Source organism: Mustela lutreola, chromosome 7 (assembly GCF_030435805.1).
Source record: "Mustela lutreola isolate mMusLut2 chromosome 7, mMusLut2.pri, whole genome shotgun sequence".
Classification (NCBI taxonomy): Eukaryota; Metazoa; Chordata; class Mammalia; order Carnivora; family Mustelidae; genus Mustela; species Mustela lutreola.
Genome location: NC_081296.1, coordinates 52,732,899 through 52,753,850, shown reverse-complemented (window position 1 = coordinate 52,753,850; position 20,952 = coordinate 52,732,899). Strand labels below are relative to the sequence as shown.

The 20,952-nt window shown below is 35.1% G+C and overlaps 1 protein-coding gene across 1 annotated transcript in view; it reads left to right on the top strand.

Annotated features, from left to right (window-relative positions):
* The window catches only part of DENND4A (DENN domain containing 4A), a 130,983-nt gene that overhangs the window by 33,234 nt on the left and 76,797 nt on the right, over positions 1 to 20,952 (top strand). The window contains exons 2-4 of the mRNA XM_059180844.1: positions 3,522 to 3,605; positions 10,281 to 10,613; positions 17,725 to 17,974. Of these exons, the coding sequence (XP_059036827.1) occupies positions 10,303 to 10,613; positions 17,725 to 17,974 (561 nt within the window). The 5' untranslated portion in view covers positions 3,522 to 3,605; positions 10,281 to 10,302. The remainder of the gene's footprint in view (positions 1 to 3,521; positions 3,606 to 10,280; positions 10,614 to 17,724; positions 17,975 to 20,952) is intronic.

The following is a 20,952-nucleotide window of genomic DNA, read 5'->3' as shown; positions in this document are numbered from 1 at the left end:
GAGGGGCAGGCCCTTACAGGCAGAGAGAGAGAGAGAGAGAGAGGGAAGCAGGCTTCCTGCAGAGCAGGGAGCCCGATGCGGGGCTCAATCCCAGGACCCTGAGACCATGACCCGAGGCGAAGGCAGCAGCCCAAACCACTGAGCCACCCAGGCACCCCTGACATTTTATTTTTTTAAGTCCATTTATTTATTTATATGAGAGAGAAAATGAAAGAGAGTGAGCATGAGAGGGGGAAGGTCAAAGGGAGAAGCAGATCCCCGTATGAGCAGGGAACCCCATGCAGGACTCAGTCCTGGGACTCCAGGATCATGACCTGAGCTGAAGACAGCCACTCAACCAACTGAGCCACCCAGGTGCCCTAACTTTTGACATTTTAATTACAGTGTGTTTTGATGTGGGTTTCTTTGGGTTTCTCCTATCTAGAACTGGCTAGGTTTCCTGAATCTGAGTGTTTTTTTCCTGCCCCAAGTTAGGGAAGTTTTCTGCCATTATTTATTAAACAAGATTTCTGCCTCTTTTTCTCTTTCTTCTTCTGAGAGTCCTATAATGCAAATGGTAGTTCATTTGATAGCCCATAAGTCCCACTGTCTCTTTCCTGTCTTCTTGCAATAAGATTTTAGAAATATTCAAAAAATATATATGCCACTCCATATTTACTGACTGAAGTTTTTCAGTGAGTCTGAAGTGGAGTGATGTCTTAGTTTTTGAAACACATATATCTATCCTGACCATTTTTTGCAGTTCAAAATACAATAAGGTTGTTCTTATGTTATTTCTTATTCATTCTTTTTATCCTTCATTCCATTCTAAGACATTTTATCAAATTTTGACTCAAACAGTTTTGGTCCTTTCCCCCTTTCTCTTCTACTTCCCACAAACATCCGTATCAAGTATCACTGGCTTAGGTAAATCCAATGTCTTTTGCTGTTACTTCCCTCTTATTAGTAGATACTCCATGTTGGTTAGAGCTGTGGTTTCTTCCTCTTGATGTGCTTGTGACTACTGTGTTTCAATTTGCTTTCCTGCAAAAGCTTTGACCCTAAATGAAACTCATATGCAGATGTGTGTGTGTGTGTGTGTGTGTGTGTGTGTTCAACATTATAAAGATAACATAAAATAAGTTGATGCAATACAGTTGGATTGACTATACTGTAAGACTTAAGCAGTGGCATTGTCTCTTCATTTGTTGTTTAAAATTACTAATAACTACAACCTACTCAAATGCTCAATTTTAAGAAAATATGGTGATGACATATTGAATTCCATAATACACATTGCTTATTATCTTGGTCAGAAGACCTGCATTCCCTGATATCCCAATTGTGTCTTGTCAAGGAGTTGATAAAACTGATGCTATTTAAATGGTATTTTAAAATCTGTAATAGCCCAGTGGAAAACATAGGGAGAAACCTCTTTGACCTCAGCCATAGCAATTTCTTACTAGACACATCACCACAGGCAAGGGTAACAAAAGCAAAAATGAACCATTGGGACTTAAGATAAAAACCTTCTGCATGGCAAAGGAAACAATCAACAAAACTAAAAGGCAGCCTATGGAATGAGAAAAAATATTTGCAAGTGACATATCTGATAAAGGGTTTAGTATCCAAAATCTGTAAAGAACTTCTCAAACTCAACACCCCCAAAACAAATAATCCAATTAAGAAATGGGCAGAACTATGGCCCAGCAATTGCACTACTGGGTATTTACCCTAAAGATACAAACGTAGTGATCCAAAGGGGCACATGCACCCGAATGTTTATAGCAGCAATGTCCACAATAGCCAAACTATGGAAAGAACCTAGATGTCCATCAACAGATGAATGGATCAAGAAGATGTGGTATATGTACACAATGGAATACTATGCAGCCATCAAAAGAAATGAAATCTTGCTATTTGCGACAACATGGATGGAACTAGAGCGTATCATGCTTAGCGAAATGAGTCAAGCAGAGAAAGACAACTATCATATGATCTCCCTGATATGAGGAAGTGGTGATGCAACATGGGGGCTTAAGTGGGTAGAAGAAGAATCAATGAAACAAGATGGAATTGGGAGGGAGACAAACCATAAGTGACTCTTAATCTCACAAAACAAACAGGGTTGCTGGGGGGAGGGGGTTTGGGAGAAGGGGGTGGGATTATGGACATTGGGGAGGGTGTGTGCTTTGGTGAGTGCTGTGAAGTGTGTAAACCTGGTGATTCACAGACCTGTACCCGTGGGGATAAAAATATATGTTTATAAAAAATAAAAAATTTTTTTAAAATGCAAAAAAAAAAGGGCAGAAGACATCAGTAGACACTTTTCCAAAGAAAACATCCAGATCATTAACAGATACACAAAAAGATGCTCAATATCACTCATCATCAGGGAAATACAAATCAAAACCACAATAAGATACCATTTGACACCTGTCAGGATGGCTAAAATTAATAACACAAGAAACAACAAGTGTTATCAAGAATACAGAGAAAGGAGAACCTCCTTGCACCATTGGTGGGAATGCAAAGTGGTAAAGCCACTCTGGAAAACAGTATGGAGGTTCCTCTAAATGTTAAAAATAGAACTACCCTATGCTCTAGTAATTGCACTACTAGGTATTTACCCAAAGAATATAAAACTACAGTTGCAAAGGGATACTTGCACTGTGATGTTTATAGCAACATCAACAATAGGCAAATTGTGGAAAGAGCCCAAATATCCATCAACTGAAAATGAATAAAGAAGATGTGGTATATGTATACAATGGAATATTACTCCATTTTGATAGCCATCAAAATGAATTAAATCTTGCCATTTCCAATGAAATGGATGGAGCTAGAGTATATTATGCTAAATGATGTAAGTCAGAGAAGAACAAGCACCATATGGTCTCACGTATATGTGGAATTTAAGAAAGAAGATAGATGAACATACGTAAAGGGGAAAAGAAAAGACAGAGGGAAACAAGCCATAAAAGACTTTTAATGCTAGAGAACAAACTGAGGTTGATGAAGGGACTTGAGTGGGGATGGGCTAGATGGGTGATGGGTATTAGGAAGGGTACTTGTTATGATGAGCACTGGGTATTTTAAGAGGTGAATCACTAAATTCTACTCCGGAAACCAATAGGGGGGTATGTTAACTACCTAAAATTTAAATTAAAGAAAAACACAAAATCTGTAATAAAGGGAAAATACTATACATCATGCCCCAGAAATAGGCATTTTTTTCATACTCCTTTCTCCTGTACACATTTATCCTTTTGTGTCATTAATTATTATTTTATTTTTTCTCCATCATTCTCCCCATTATTTGCTTTTTTCCCCCTTTAATGTATAGCTCTTCTTAACTGAAATGTGTTTAAGGAAGAGCTGGTGTTTGAAAATGACTTACTGGGTCTTAAGCATGTGGAAAAGATACATGCAATCATTTTCTTTGAAAATTGTCATTGTTAACAGAACTTAAGTATCTACAGGCATCTTAGTGGGAAATATTTCATTGGAATTAATTTAAGTTCAATTTTTATTCTTTCCAGTACAGTTTTTCTCAAACTCTGAGGCTTGCAGAATTCACAAACTGAGATCTGGCATCATTTTCAAAGAAAGACCTTCAGTGATGTGTAAGTAGCTTTTTTCATTTTGATTTGTTTCTATTAGTTGTTTTCTGTATTAAATACTGAAAAGTTATTTTACCATTCTCTGGAGAGAATTTGGCATATATTCACCACAAAATGATTAACAAGTAACACAATATATCTTATTGAAAGATGTCTTATGATGTGCCCTGCGTCACTATAATTGACTGTGAAGAGAGGCAACATCCTCAAGTGTAAAGAATACTGGATTAAAGGACTTGCCTTGTCTGCCACTAACTAGCTACATCCTTAAGTGAGCCATCTTCTGAATTTTAGTTTCTTTGGCTAGTTAATGAGGAATTAGACTAGGATTAGTAATAAAATCCTTTCCCCTGGAAATGTCTGTTATTCCCAGCTTTACTTTTTTTCTTTTTATAATAAATCAAAGGTTAGTAATCATCTAAAAGGGAGCTCTCAAATTACATAGTTTTGAGTTTTTGTACTTATTTTTGCTTGGAAATAAATATTGGGAGAGGATGACTAGGAGACTAGGAGACAAGTAAGCTCCTACCCTTCCCAGCGCCCACCCCCCTCCTGCTCATGAAATTTGCCTCACATAGTCCATTAATTTAGGTTAATTAAGCTTGTTTTTTTAAAAAGTCACGTTTGCCTTGGTTGGGTTGAACCTTTTTAAAAGGATGTCACCCTACTTTTAAGTATGATATACAAATAAGATTTCTTTCAAGATTTCCATACAGTGCTGATCCTGAATGAGTGCCAGTTTTCAAGGAGATGGGAGAAAGGGACAATAAAGTGGGGGTCACATCTATGCATGGGGCTTTTGTGGGGACAATGGTAGGGAAACTAGGCAGGCTGAAGGCCAGTACTTGGAACCTGGAAGGGAGATAGGAGAAGAGAGAGCTTGAGGTGGAATAAAAGAATAGACAAAGATGTGGGAAAGTAGAACTGGACAGGAAACTTCTTTGAAGGCAGAGACTATGGCTTTCATCAATATTATCTAACACCAACTCCTAGAATAGTGTCAGATCTTAATAAGTATTTATGAAAAATGCATTGAATGAATGAATCATTCAATATATTTCTAATTTTGCCTAAGGTTGTGATGGTTTTGGTTATTGGTTACTAGACTCAAAGCATCTAAGTTATCTCTGGCTGCTCTACATTCAATAACTACAGACAGGTAGTTAAGTTGAGACAGGTAATTGAGGTTCAGAAAATTGATTCTGAATCACAGAAGAAAGGTCTTACACTTGAGGATTATAAAGTGAACTATTAATTCATTTAACAAATATTATTTTAAGCAGCTACCTACCATACTTAGGGTACTAACTGGGAATGGAAAAATGGGGTAGTGGTTATAGTGTATAGTTCTATTTGATGGAATATTATGTAGGCACTTAGTGTAATTATGAAGATTATAGCAGTTTGGGAAAATGCTTACTAAAGAAATATACAAATATGTATATTCTATCTTATATTGTTCATGAGGACTAGTAGGATGTTTTTTTCTCTCAAAGAAGACTAGGAAACATTGTTAAATAGAAAGCTGATTTATTATTGGGAATAGAATAGTTGAATTTCTTTTCCTTTCTTTTATTTTGTACAATTCACAAAGTTTAAATGAAAATCCAAATAAACTCAAGTTTTAAAACAAATATGATGAATATGTATTGACCAGAAAAAGGAAATACTGTTTTGTCAAAGAGGAAGAAAACAAAACTAAATTTGTAGGGCAGGATCGGTTACCTTGGTTGGAAGAAAAATTAGAGATGAAGTTTAGAAAAGATGGAAATGAGAGTCTCTGGTTTAGTTTTAGTAATGTAGGAAAGGATGGCTAGATTACATTCTTAAATTTTTTATTTTTTATTTTTTTTTTAATTTTTTATAAACATATATTTTTATCCCCAGGGGTACAGGTCTGTGAATCACCAGGTTTACACACTTCACAGCTAGATTACATTCTTAATGTGGGATTACTTTTTTAAAAATTTCTGATATGAGGAATTTGAAAGGCAGGGCAGGGGCTTGGGGGGTAGGGAAGGAAAAAATGAAACAAGATGGGATTGAGAGGGAGACATACCATAAGAGACTCTTAATCTCACAAAACAAACTGAGGGTTGCTGGGGGGTGGGAGATAGGGAGAGGGTGGTTAGGTTATGGACATTGGGAAGGTATGTACTATGGTGAATGGTGTGAAATGTGTAAGCCTGATGATTCACAGACCTATACTTCCAGGGCATGTAATGCGTTATATGTTAATAAAAATAATTTAAAAATTAAAAAAAATAAAGTAATATGGCACTCTTAAAGAAAGAAAGAAAATTTCTTCTAGCCTATTTATTTAAGTGAACTGGAGTGAGGGATATTCGAACAAGTCCATTGTGTTATCAATGATTTTTACATATAGGTCTTGAGTTTTTGACTGTTTGTCATTCTCTATTTGAAAGATTTTTGCAAAACCCCTATGCTCAGATTTTTTGTTTTTCATATATCTTTAAAATGTTACCTTTCCACTCTTTTCTTATCCTTAGAGTTAGCCTACATAGCAAATACTTAAGGACTTTGACCTACTGGAGTGATAGTAGCAATATGAAAGAATCTGAATTGATTGGGTAGATATTGAAAGGGAGGAAAACAAACGATTCTCCATTAATTTGTGAATGGGTAAGAGCTTTCTTATAACGATTTATTAATTTTGTTTTCATAAACCTTTTAGAACTACAGAGCTCGTTCTTCTTGTTTTTCTATTCTCAAAGAAAAATAGATGTACTTTGAAGTGAAATACTAGCTAAGCAGCTATCTGAAATTTTAAGAAGATGCCTATCAATATTTTATAAGGTAACTCCTTAAGTTATCTACATTATGTTGAACAAAGAAGAATTAAAAAACAGTGGTTAATGATGTAGTATTATCGTTAACACTAGCTTATATAAACTTGTGTTGGAGTTTTATATTACTGTGATTATTTACAGAACTGTTGGATCGATTGCTTGTTTTGTGTAGCCCCCAGTTTAAATGAACTCAAAGAAACTTACATCCAAAAAAAAAAAAAAAAGAAAGAAAGAAAGAAAGAAAAGAAATTTACCTATGTACCTCCTAATTGTTTAGGGGTTTTTGCTGTCATGTACTACACTAAAAGTCCAAGTTTTGTGTGAGATGAGGAATGCTTTCCTCAAATGCTCTTTCCTAGGAATTGTTGGTAGTTCTTGCCAATGCAAGGCATTTTATCTTAATGTATATGTAGTATTTTTCACGAGGATTGTAATTTTCATACCCCATTGTAAGTCTCTTGGCTAAATGGAATTGTTAGAAAATATTGTTGTTCATTTCTGTATAAAAGATTTTCAGTATTTTCTTTGCCTTATAAATTTTAACAATATCATTCCCCTAAAGATATTCTTCTAATATGTAAATATTATCTAAATATCTAATAACCATAATATTTAGATAGTATGATATTTAATATCTAATATCTAAAGATGTTCTTCTAAAACTCAAACTTATTTTAAAAACAGTTGAATTAAAATAAAAAGTAGAGGTGCATTTTCAGTATTTTCCGAATGGATTAAAGGGCACTTAGATCTTATAAGAAGTCACCTGGAACGTTGCCAGCTGTATTCTTGGCATTACATACTTGATCAGCAGTGCCTTAAGACATCTTGTTTACCTTCCTAACCACTCTCTGCCCTCAAATGAATAAATGGAAAACAACATCAAGGTGAGAGAACTGGAGTGATATATAATTTATTTTCTTGTCAATAAACTGTAAGAAGATTTTATCACCACTTTAAAATTATTTTCTTATATGTATTGATGAAGAACAGTAATTTTTTCTCCTTTAGTAGTGATATACCGTAGTCAGTTGTAAATGAGATCAAGTCATTAAACTTTGTCAATCAGGAAGATGTAACAAAATGAATTTCACATACAAATTTCTCCCAAATATCTCCTTATTAGTATAATAGTTGTTTATTTCCAATGGCTAAGGTAGTAGCTTTCAAAAGAAGGTATTAAATATAAATATGTTTTCGTGATAATACTGTTCTCATTCTCTCCCTTCTTTCTGCATAGCAATATGTAAAACTACATAGTATGCAATAGTGACAATATGCTATAGTTGAAATAACATGAAGTTAGAGGGGCACTTGGCTGGCTCAGTTGGAAGAGTATGCGACTCTTGATCTGAGAGTTGTGAGTTCAAGCCCACGCTGGGTGTAATTATTTAAGTAATTACTACTTAATAAATAAATAAATAAATAAACTTAAATAACATGAAGTTAGAGTCTAGGAAAAATGAGAATATTTAAATGTCTTTATTATAATGGCAGTGTTTTACCAAGATATTTTTAAGATTTTAAATCAAGAGCTTATAGCTTCAAATTCATGCACACATAAAAGCAAATAAACACATATGGAGGCTTGGTTAATGACCTGCCAATTCTACTTTAATAAATTTTTTTTGAAGAAATAATAGGACTTGTAGCCTTAGGTTTATGTTCAAGATTATTCATCATGGCATTAAAAAATATTAACAAAGTTAGTAGAAGTACATTCAACAATAAAGAGATAGATCAATAATGTTACGTCCATAAAATAAAATACTATGGAGCCATTAAGATATATTTTCAAAGACTATGTAATGAAATGAAGAAAAAGGTTAAATACAAAAGTACTTTTAAAAAAGGTACTTTTAAACAAAACAAAACAAAATTTAAAAATTTTTAAATAAAAAATGTGCTTTCATCCTCCTACATTTTAGAAATGGATAGATGATCATCAGGATAAAACTACTTGTTTTTTTGTGAAACACCTGTTACATGTAGTCAGCTGAGAGTGACGACTGTTTAACAGTCTTCCCAGGAGACAGCTTATTACTTTCTCTTTACTGTCAGGCTAGGGGCCATTTCTGAAAAGTTTAATCCTTTTATTTTGTGCAGAAATCTTATATGTAAGGGAGTTGCTAATTGGAGTCATATACATATAAATAAAAGAAGTAGAAACATTTGACCCTTCTTTAGGTGTGTTTTCTAAGCGAACAGTGGGAATATTTAGAGTATATTTAAGCAATGGATACAGATTCTGCAAAATGTGGCATGAATTCTGAAACGTCATTATGTTAGAAAATTTATTACATTAGCAATAAAGAAATTTCAACAAGTTTTGGGATTATGATGAAAATGGTGACAGTTATATTACAAACAAGTATACTCCATAAAAATTTGTTTGCCCTCAGTTACTTTATAGTCTACAAAGTTCATTTACTTTGAACTAGCATTTTCTAAAGCATCTTTTAGAGGTTTTTTTTCTAGTTTTTAAGTGGGAAAATAGGGTTCATTGTTCAAATAGACTTGGAAAATCTTGGGCTAGTAAGCAAAGTTAAAGTTACCTTTATCAAAGGACGGCTGATGTTTTCATATTTTTATATATTTTATTATAAATATACGAAAGAGACATATTGTGTGTGTGTATGTGTGTGTGTATAGTTTATTTGTCCTTTTTTTCATTTATAGGAACTAAATTTAGCATGACACATGTTGGAAAGTATCTGTTTGATATTAAACTTTTTTCCTGTAACTGTTATATAAGGAATGACCATACTGTAGAAGGTGTATTCTCCTCGTTAAACAAATAAAGTTGAAATGACACCTGAAGGGAATTTTGCTATGAAAGTGTTTGCAAATACATAATGGGATTCTACTTTATGTATTTTTTCTTTGAATTTATTATAAGCATGCATTACTGTTCTAATCTCTGCCACACTTTTGTTATTTGAAGTTCCTCTGTTTGTTGTATCTGCTGAGACTCACTCATGGTGGGTTTTTCTTTGGATGTTTTTGTAGTTTTGGAGTAGGAGGTCATCTTTCGCTGGGCTTTATCTGTGGAGAACGTGGGTTGAGGGTATTCCCTTCTAGAACTGTTCTGTATTTGCTTCCCCCAGGGTATCACTAGCCTGGGAACAGTAACTGCTAATATCTGTTTGGAGCTTCTTGGGATTATGCAGATGGCTTATGGTCAAACATCATATCCAAGTCTGTGTAGGCCTGTTGTTATACATTCACAGAGGAGACTTTTTACCAGTCCCCACTCCCCACAAAGCTGGGCCCAGATTGGGGCAATCTATAATCTCCCTGTACCAGTGGATGGATTTTTAAAATCCACTCTTTAACTAGGGATATAGGCCTTTGAGGCTTTTGGTTTTATACAGATGTCTCAGTTCTAATTCCCTATCTTATGTGGTTCCAAAGCCTTGTCTCCTGTCCCTGTAATGCCTTTTAAAACACAAACCCCTTGAGTACTAAAGAGATCAGCAAATTTCCCCAACCCATTATCAGCTTATACTGCACTCTGGTCTTCGGTTCCTCGGTATTTTGGGGCCCTGGGGATTTCATTTTTACAGGTTAGTCTGTGCATTTACAAGGATGTGTTTTGTTGTTTTTGTCATCTACTTAGGTAATCCAGGCTTCCATGTTGTAAAAAATGGAAATTCATGCATTACTTTCATATTCAGAAAATGATGCTAAATATATTCCCATTTTTTAAAACACATGCATTTTACATATTGAAATGAAATGCATAATAGTGCTGTTTATCAGAGAAGTAGTATTCTTTCTATAGTTTTTCATTCTTATTTATGCACAAAGCACTTCTATTTATTTGACTTATTAGAGGAGACTACTAAGTCTTTCACTTTCCTTTTAGATGTAACCTTCTGTAATGGAAGATGATTGAAGATAAGGGGCCTCGTGTTGCTGACTACTTTGTTGTAGCAGGATTAACTGACGTTTCAAAGCCTCTTGAAGAAGAAATTCAGTTCAATGATGCCTGTCATAAAGTAGCTAAACCAAAAGAACCTATAACAGATGTTTCAGTGATTATTAAATCTCTTGGGGAGGAAGTACCACGGGATTATATATGTATTGATGTTACCCCAACTGGATTGTCAGCTGATCTCAATAATGGAAGTCTTGTGGGGCCACAGATTTACCTTTGCTACAGAAGAGGAAGAGATAAGCCTCCACTTACAGATCTAGGGTAAGTTGTTTTTTCTTTTAATTGTTGCTATTGATCAAACTAATGTGCCTTGTAGATTTTGAAGTTCACTGTTCAATTTGTTTATTAATAAATACATGGCAGCTTTAGAAAAATAGACACATATTTAGAATCCTGGGTTCTCTTTCTGTGTTCCTTATACCATTTGATTATCCCTTTGTTTCCAGCACTTTCTTCTTGTCAGAGCTTCTTTTTGTTAAAGGGAGAGACTTTGAAAACTTCTACAGCAAAGTACCAGAAAACTAGGGTATTGTCCTGACCACAAGAATTTTAATAATTTTAAAAGTGCTAGAAAAGGATGACTTTTGAGCATCAGTCATATGATCATTGTAGATAAATGCTTAAGGCTGTAAGCATCAAACAAGGATCTTTGGGTAAATTAGTGCTTTACTTCGGATACTATATTAAACTTAGGGCTCATTTTTTCTATAATAGCTTTATTGAGATAGGTTTTGCCTACCATGTAGTTTACCTATTTAAGTGTACAATCTGTGGTTTTTAGTGTCTGTAGAGTTGTATAGCCATCACCACAATAAATTTTAGAACATTTTATTATGCTGGAAAGAAACCTCATACTCATTTTAGTTGCTGTCCAGTTCTTCCTAATCCCCTCAGCTCTAGCAGTGCTTATTCTTTCTGTCTCTATGAATTTGCCTATTCAGGACATTTTACATAAATAGAATCATACTCTAGGGCAATAAAAGAATACTTTTTGTGCCTGGCTTTTTTCACTCAGCATTATGTTTTCCAGGTCTATTCATGTTGTTGTATGTGTCAGTACTTTATTCTTTTACATGGCTGAATAATATTCCATTTTATGGATGTACCTTTATTTATTTATTTTCACAATTTATTTATCTGTTCATCAGTTTGGTGGACATGGAGGTTGTTTCTACTTTTTGACCATTATAAATAATGCTGCTGGAAATAATCATTTATCAATTTTTGTATTGGTGTATGCCTTCATTTCTCTTCCATATATATTTAGGAGTATAATTGCTGGGTGTTATGATAACTCTGTGTTTAATCTTTTGAGGAACTGCCAGACTGTCTTCCAAAGTAGCCACACTACTTTGCATTCCTGCTGGCAGTGTATGAAGATTCCAATTTCTCTATATCCTAGCCAACATTTTGTATTGTCATTTTGATTATAGCTTCCCTAGTGGTATCTCATTTTGGTCTTTTTGCATTTGCTTGATGGTTAATGATGTTGAACATCTTTTCATGTACTTGTTGGCCACCTGAAAATCTTTTGAGAAATGTCTATTCAGAATCCTTTACCCATTTTTTAATTGGCTTGTCTTTTTATTATTGAACTTTAATAGTTCTTTACATATTCTAGATGCAAGTCCCTTTTTAGATATATGATTTATAAATGTTTTCCCCCATTCTGTGGGTTGTCTTTTTGCTTTCTTTATGGCATCCTTCAAAGCTAAAAAGTTTTTAATTTTGATGAAGTCTGATCTATTTTTTCTTTTGTTGCTTGTTTTTTGGCATCATCTCTAAGAAGGCTTTTACTAATCCAAGGTCATGGGGATTTACACCTAAGTTTTTGTCTAGGAGTTTTATAGATTCAGCCTTTATATTTAGGTCTTTGATCTGTTTTGAGTTCATTTTTGTATATGGTTGAGGAAGGGGTCCAACATCACTATTTTGCTTGTTGATACCCAGTTGTCCTAGCAACAACTGTTGAGAATATTCTTTTCCCATTTTCAAAAATTAATAGGCCATGAATGTATGGTTTTATTTCTGGACTCTCAATTCTATTTTATTTGTCTACATGTCTTATCTTTGTGCCAGTACTACACCGTTTTGATTGCTATAGCTCTGTAGTAAGTTTTTACATTGGAAGTGTAAGTCTTCAAACTTTGTTCTTTTTTGAGATTGGCTATTCTGTCTGGTCCTTGAATTTCTATATGAATTTTAGGATCAGCTCATCAATTTTTTTTATTGCCTATCAGATTTTTTTGGTAATTTAAATTCAATTAATTAACATATATTGTTAGATTCAGAAGTAGAGTTTATTGATTCATCAGTTGCTGGTCACACCCAGTGCTCATTAAATCCAACATCCTCCTCACCCAGTTACCCCATACTCCATTCTCCTACCCATCTCTCCTCCAGCAACTCTCAATTTGTTTCATAGCTATAGTTCAGAGTGCCTTATGGTTTGTCTCCCTCTCTGATTTCATCTTTTTAAATTTTTCCCTCCCTTCCCCTGTGATGCTTTGTTTTGTTTAATTATACATATGAGTGAAATCATATGATAATTGTTCTCTGATTTACTTATTTCTCTTTGCATAATACCCTCTAGTTCTATCCACCTCATTGCAAGTGGTAAGATTTCTTTTTTTTCAATGGCTAAGTAATATTCCATTGTGTATGTGTTTGTGTGTGTGTGTCACATCTTCTTTTTCCACTCAGCTGTCAGTGTACATCTGGGCTTTTTCCATATTTTGGCTATTGTGGACATTGATGCTATAAACATGGGGGTTCAGGTGCCCCTTCGGACCACTATGTTTGTATCCTTTGGGTAGATACCTAGTATCTAGTTGCTGGGTCATAGGGTAGTACTATTTTTAACTTTTTGAGGAACCTCTGTACCATTTTCCAGAGTGGCTGTACCAGCTTGCATTCCTACAAGCAGTGTAAGAGGGTTCCCCTTTCTTCATAACCTCACCAATATCTATTGTTTCCTGACTTATTTATTTTAGCCATTCTGACTGGTGTGAGGTAGTATCTCACTGTAGTTTTGATTTGTATTACCCTGATTCTGAGTGACATTGAATATCATTTCATGTGTCTGTTGACCATCTGGATGTCTTCTTTGCAAAAGTGTCTATTCATGTCTTCTGCCCATTTCTTGACTGGACTATTTATTTTTTTGGGTGTTGAGTTTGATAAGTTCTTTATAGATTTTGAGTACTCAGCTTGTCAATCTTTGCAAAGATCAGGGATCTTTTTAAAAGATGAATATGTATATGGATATGTGTTTATCTTTACATTGGTGTACTTCTCCTTTATATATATGTATCCTTACATTCATTTATTTCTCTTACATATATATGTAATATATATTCATCTTTTTAAAAAGAACCCCAGGGGCACCTGGGTGGCTCAGTGGGTTAATACCTCTGCCTTTGGCTCAGGTCATGATCTCAGGGTCCTGGGATCAAGTCCCGCATCGGGTTCTCTGCTCAGCGGGGAGCCTGCTTCCTCCTCTCTCTCTGCCTGCCTCTCTGCCTGCTTGTGATTTATCTGTCAAATAAATAAATAAAATCTTTAAGAAAAAAAAAATAAAAAGAACCCAATCTTTGCAGAAATTGGCATCATATATACATTATATAATATATATTATATATGCAAAAGGAGAATATATAAATATAAATATATATATATGATATAGATATATCCATATATATGGAACAAAAGAGGAACAAAATTTCAAAGATCGTGAAATAAGTTCCCACTGAAAAATTGAAAGAAAAAGACTAAAGGAAAGCTACAAGTAGCTCTAATACTGTCTTCAAAATAGTTTATAAGAAATAAAAATTAGCCTTCTTGTTTTCATTGCTCAGTTGCAAAAGAGCATGTACTTGAGCAATTTTTGAGTTAAAAATAAAGAACATATCAATATCCCTACTTATGTTCCCAGAAGGGACCATAAAATTTCCATCTCCTATTATATTAAGTCTGAAAGTGTACAGTCATGTTTACTAATGCCTTAGGGGAGATAAAATGAATTGGAAAAGTTCCTGAAATTTCTTCTACTTTAAAATTTCTATCATCTAATGTTTGGTGTCAAAAAGTTTGATCAAAAATCAATTTTTATTCTCTTAATTCATGAAGGAATTATAATTTAAAGTTGGTTTCAGAACAGCTATTATATTGCCTCTTTTTTTCTAAGATTTTTAATTTATTTGTCAGAGAGAGAGAAAAAGAGAGAGGACAAGCTGGGGGAATGACAGGCAAAGAGAGAAGCAGACTCTCAGCTGAGCGGGGAGCCCAATGTATGACTCAATCCCAGGACCCTGGGATCATGACCTGAGCCAAAGACAGATGCTTAACCAACTGAGCTACCCAGGGACCCTACTATATTGCTTCTTGTAAAGCTTATGTATTTAGTAAATGACTTGGGAAAGTAAGCCAGCTTTTAGATCTTTTATTTGTTTAAAAGTTTTTATTTATTTATTTAAGATTTATTTATTTATTTGAAAGAGAGAGACACAGAGAAAGAAAGCAAAGAGAGAAGGAGACAAGCACACTCCCTCCTGAGTGGGGAACCTGACGTGGGGCTTGAACCCAGGACCCTGAGATCATGACCTGAGCCAAAGTCAAGAGTCTGATGCTTAATAGACCAAGCCTCCCAGGCACTCCTCAAATTTTTATTTAAATTCTAGTTAGTTGACTATAGTGTAATATTGGTTTCAGGAGTAGAATTTAATGATTCATCCTTAATCACTTCATCTAGCCCATCCCCTGCGTACCTCCCCTCCAGTAACCCTCAGTTTGTTCTCTATAGTAAGAGTCTGTTACAGATCTTCTTTTCAGAAGATCAGGTAATTTGCTCCTATGACAACTTGAACATCCTCAGAATTATAGATTGTGGATGAAATGAAGGGAATGTTGCAGATTCTTATTAGGGTGTTGGAGTTTCCTAATTTAGAGATGAGGAATTTTCCAAGTATAGGAAGGATTCTCCACTAGCAAAGGGCTTAAACTAGAATGAATAAATTAACCACTCTTATAAATATTCCCCTTGTTTGTCATTGTGGAGGCTAGGGCAACATTTTTAATAGCCTTTGAAAAGCTTAGTTTAGTTAGACAAGAAAAGTTCCTAACAATATAAAAATAAAAAATAATAACATAAGTAATGTATATATAATAGCATAATACCTGATTAAATAAAACAGGTATCTTATTTTCAGATATATTTATATTCCATATCTTTAAGAAATTCAAGGTAGTAAATGATGGTATGTTGTTTTGTGTTATATTTTTGTTTTCTTGTTTTCAATTGAGCATCTGTTTTCCAGGCACTATTTTAGAGGACTTACTTATACTCTCATCTAATTCTCTTAAGATCCTATGGGTTAAATTTTTTTTTAAAAATTTTAAGATTTCACAGCACTCACCAAATCACATGCCCTCCCCAATGGTGATTCACAGACCTGTACCCCTGGGGATAAAAATATATGTTTATAAAAAATAAAAAAATTTAAAAAAAAATTTTAAGATTTTATTTATTTATTTGACAGAGAGAGAGAGAGAGAGCGCACACATGCACACAAGGGAGCCCAAGCAGGGGGAGTGGCAGAGGGAGAGGGAGAAGCAGACTCCCTGCTGAGTAGGGAGCCTGATGAGGGACTTGATCCCAGGACCCTAGGATCATAACCTGAGTGGAAGGCATATACTTAACTGACTGAATGACCCACCCATCCTTGGTTTTTAAATGTTATAGCTGAGTAGTATAAGGCTCAGAGAGATTAAATATTTGCCTAAGAGAATACAGCTAGTAACAGGTAGTAGAAATTTGAATTGAGATGTGTCTAACTTCTCTCTGTTACAATGCCTTTTTTTTTTTTAAGATTTTATTTATTTGACAGACAGAGATCACATATAGGCAGAGAGGCAGGCAGAGAGAGAGAGAGGAGGAAGCAGGCTCCCCGCGGAGCAGAGAGCCCCGTGCAGGGCTCGATCCCAGGACCCTGGGATCATGACCTGAGCCGAAGGCAGAGGCTTAACCTGCTGAGCCACCCAGGTAGCCCTACAATGCCTTTTTTTTAAGATTTAAAAAAACAAAAAACAAAAAACACCAGCAAAGCAAGATCAAAAAGAGAAGGAGGAATCAGCATTTAAGCTAACATTAGGATAAACATAGTTGCTATGATTAAGCATCAGATTTAGCTCTAAATTTTCAAAATAAAAGTTGAAAGAAAAATTTGTTTGCTGACAGCCACGACAAAAAGGGAAATTAAAAATAATATTAGAAAGAAATATTTTGACCAATTTTTGGCACTTAATTTTATTTGAATAATGAGATTTTATAAAAGGAAATACTCACTGATGTTGAGGATATTGCCTGTTATAACAATTTTTTTAAACTTTTTTAAAAAAAATTTATTTGACAGAGAGAGAGATCGAGAGAGATCACAAGTAGGCAGAGAGGCAGGCAGAGGGGGAGGAGGAAGCAGGCTCCCTGTTGAGCAGAGAGCCTGATGTGGAGCTCGATCCCAGAACCCTGAGATCATGACCTGAGCTGAAGGCAGAGGCTTAACCCACTGAGCAACCCAGGTGCCCCTCTATTATATAACAATTTTTATAGCAAATGCAGAAACACACTTAATATAGTAGAGCTTTATATTTTATTATTTTTATTTTTATTTTTTTGGCTCATGTCAGGGAGTTAGCAGTAAAATACAAATCAGTGAATTCTCTGAGGGAATAGACTAATATTATTCCAGTAAGACGTTTTTCCTTGTATCCCCAAGTACTTTTTGGAAGATGTAAGGAATGGGTGGCTGGCCTGACCGTTAATGAAAGCCTACCATTTTCCCACAGTAAAGAAAAAGAAGAAAAAAAGCCTATGTTTTTCACCCATCTTTGATTAAAGATGGGTTGAGGTTATTTTCTCTTTTGAAAAACCTAGAGCTATCTCTTAAATTTGAGGGAGTATAAGAAGTAAAAGCATACAGGCAGGTTCTATACTATTTGACAAGAAGGCTTTTGTAAAGTTTTAACTTTGGTTAAAATATAAAGTTGCTTTTTCAAAAGAAGATGCTTGGTTTTAGAGACAGAAATAAATAAGTAAATCTATTAAATGGAATGCTAAAACAGTTGCCTCTGCAGTTGTTGCCATTATGTGATTTATGCCAACAAACACAAAAGATAAACTGAGTTTTCCTTACATTATTTTAATTTTGGTGGGGAAACCACTATCCTGTACTTTTAAATGGGACTGTGCAATTCAAACTTGCAGTAAGATTGGAATATCTGCTACACTTAAAGGTTGGCTTATGATATCTGACAATATTACCTATCCTATTTGAAGATGTTTTGCATTTATGTAGTTATTTATGTATTTTTCTTTTAGGGTTTTGTATGACTGGAAAGAAAGATTGAAACAGGGATGTGAAATTATTCAGACTACTCCCTACGGACGCCCCGCAAATATTAGTGGCAGTACCTCATCACAGAAAATTTATATCACTTTCCGAAGAGCCTCTGAAAACATGACTCAGAATACGTTGGCTGTCACAGACATATGTATTATTGTACCCAGTAAAGGAGAAAGCCCACCACACACATTTTGCAAAGTCGACAAGAATCTCAATAACAGTATGGTAAGTGACTCTTTCGTACTGATAAAATTAGCCACTGATGAAAAGAGCATAATTTAAAATCTCTGAAAAGCAGCATATTATAATAAGTGAATTAAAAAATACATTGTTGGGGTGTTTTTTTTTGGGGGGGGGAGAGAGAGCGAGAGAGCGAGCATGTTAGGGGGAAGGGGAGAGGGAGAAGCAGACTCCCTACTGAGCAGGGAGCCAGACAGGCTTGATCCCAGGAGCCTGAGATCATGACCTGAGCCAAAGGCAGATGCTTAACCGACTGAGCCTCCCAGGTATACCTAAAAATATGTTTTTAAAGATGTTGGATATTTTATTTTGGGGGAAGTATTTTAGTTGTACTTTCAAAAGGAGTTGTACAAAAAGTTTGCTTGCTTGCTTTTTAATTAAAATAATATTTTTTCCCTTACTGGAAAAGTAGTACTAGCCGAGGGTAATCCCTACACTTAGATGCCATAAACTTGTGTATTTGAGGACATGGCTTCCCTACGTTTTTGGGAATCATCAGTCTTTCTCTATTGGATTATTTCCTCCAGCATGCAAAGCATGTTGCAGTATAGCCCATCTTTACAAAACTCCTTGACCTCTATGTCCACTTCCATCCATTGCCTCATTTTATTGTTCTCCTTTACAAAGAACATCTCAGATGAGGGGACTATATTCTGTCCGCTTCCTCACTTTGACTCTCTAACTATAGAACACCTAACTATAGGCTTTTGTCCCTATCATTCCACCAAGATTGCACTTGTTGAATCCAATGGTCTTGATTTGTAATTTTTCAGTAGGTTTTAACACAGCTGATCACGTCTTCCTTCTTGAAACAATGGCAGGAAGATAAGGTGTATTCTCTTTCTATGTACTTTCTTGCTTTTTCCTCCTACCATTCCCCTTCTGCCTTTACTAATCCCTAACCACTACACAATGCAGTGCCACAGGCTCAGAGGGCCCAGACCATTTATCTTTATCATCTGAACTCAATCCCTTGATGATTTAATCATTTAAATATAAGTTAAATACAAGTGGTTGTCTTCTAAATTTATGTGTCTAGCTTGGACCTATGTAATTCATCTCTCCTTGAATATCTTATAGAATAAATCATTGCAAATTTAACATGTCTAAAACTCACTTCTTGTGTACCTATTCCAGCCTATTTAGCCCGTGGTCCTCCTCATCTAATAAATGGAAGTTCCACTCTTCTAGTTGCTCAGGCTAAAAACCTTGCAGTAATCCGTAACCTTTCTCTTCTACTTTTCATTCACATCTTCTGTGAATTCTGTTGACTCTAATCTCAAAATGTATCTGAAACCTGACTACTACTCACCCTATCCATTGCTTCAATGCTGGTCCAAGCCATAATGCTCTTTTAACAGGACTGTTGCTATAGTTTTCTAATTTAGGAAACAGGCAAATTTTCATATAAAGGGCTAACTAATAAGTTTTGCAGGTCATACATAGTCTCTGTCACATTCTCTTTCTCTCTCTCTCTCTTTTTAAAAACAATCCTTTAAAAATGTAAAAACCTGGGTGGCTCAGTGGGCTAAGCCTCTGCCTTCGGCTCAGGTCATGATCTCAGGGTCCTTGGATCGAGCCCCGCATCAGGCTCTCTGCTCAGCGGGGAGCCTGCTTCCCCCTCTATCTCTGCCTGCTTGTGATATCTCTCTCTCTCTGTCAAATAAATAAATAAAATCTTTTTTAAAAAATTAAAAATAAATAAAAATGTAAAAAACAGTCTTAGCTCAGTGTACAAAGCAGGCCTTGGGTCAGATGCAGGTCATAGTTTGCCAGATCCCTGGTCTAACTGATGAAGGCATCCATTTTGCTTCCTGCAACCTATTCTTGAAGCAGCAAGAGCAATCCTTTTAAAACATAAATTAGACCATGTCACTCCTGGGCTTACAACCTTTAATGGCTTCCCATCTCACTCTTAGTAAAAGCCAAAGTCCTTTCAGTAGCCTTAAGGCTATGTATAGTCTGTAATTGTCTTGGTCCCATTTTGCTATTTTAAATTTTAAAGAAAAAAATTTTGTGCCCCCCTTCCCACCCCCAGAGTGAGAGGAGAAGCAAATTTTAGATCTTTGAAATGAAAGTTCTTGTTCTTATTACTTGTTCCTACTTATATCTTTTGTAATCCCTTTCCAGAATTACTAATTACAATTTGTCCTATGTCCTTTCAGACCTTTTTGTGTGCATATGTGTGGACATATATAAAATGTGAATAAATTTATCCTCTATTTTTCAAAAACTGGAAATTTTTATATATTCTGATGTAAACTTTTTTCCACTATCTGCCTTCACTTGATAATAACTCTCTAATTCTTGTAATAATTGTATAATATTTCAGAATACAAAAGTGAGGAATGATGATTACAAATTATTTCCAGTTTTTCCCATTACTAATAATTATGCTACTTTGATCTGTGCCTTTTTATTTGTATATTTATTGAAGTGTCTTTGGAAGAACAAATAATTATAAGTGGAATTGATGGGTCACAGGGTATGCTGCACATTCTGGAAATTGTTGACACACTGCTCTGAAATGTCTGTGGTACTTTGTACTTTCATTAAGAAGACCCTTTCCCAGGGTGCCTGCGTGGTTCAGTCAGTTAAGCATCTGCCTTCAACACAAATCATGATCCTGGGATCCTGGAATTGAGCCCTACATCATTGAACTTCCTGCTCAGTGGGGAGTGTGCTTATCTCTCTCCCTCTGACAACCCCCTCACTCCCACCCCATGTGCTCCCTCTCTCTCTCTCCAATAAACAAATGAAATCTTTGAGGGGAGGAAAAAAAAAGGTTAAACCAATTTATATCCTACTAACAAAATATAATAAAAGTTTGGGTTTTTTAAAAAAATAACTGTCAACAGTTGGATTTTTTAACCACAGATTTTCGAACTTAATTTTTATTTATTTATTTATTTATTCATTCATTCATTTTTTTTTTTATTATGTTCAGTTAGCCAGCATAAGCA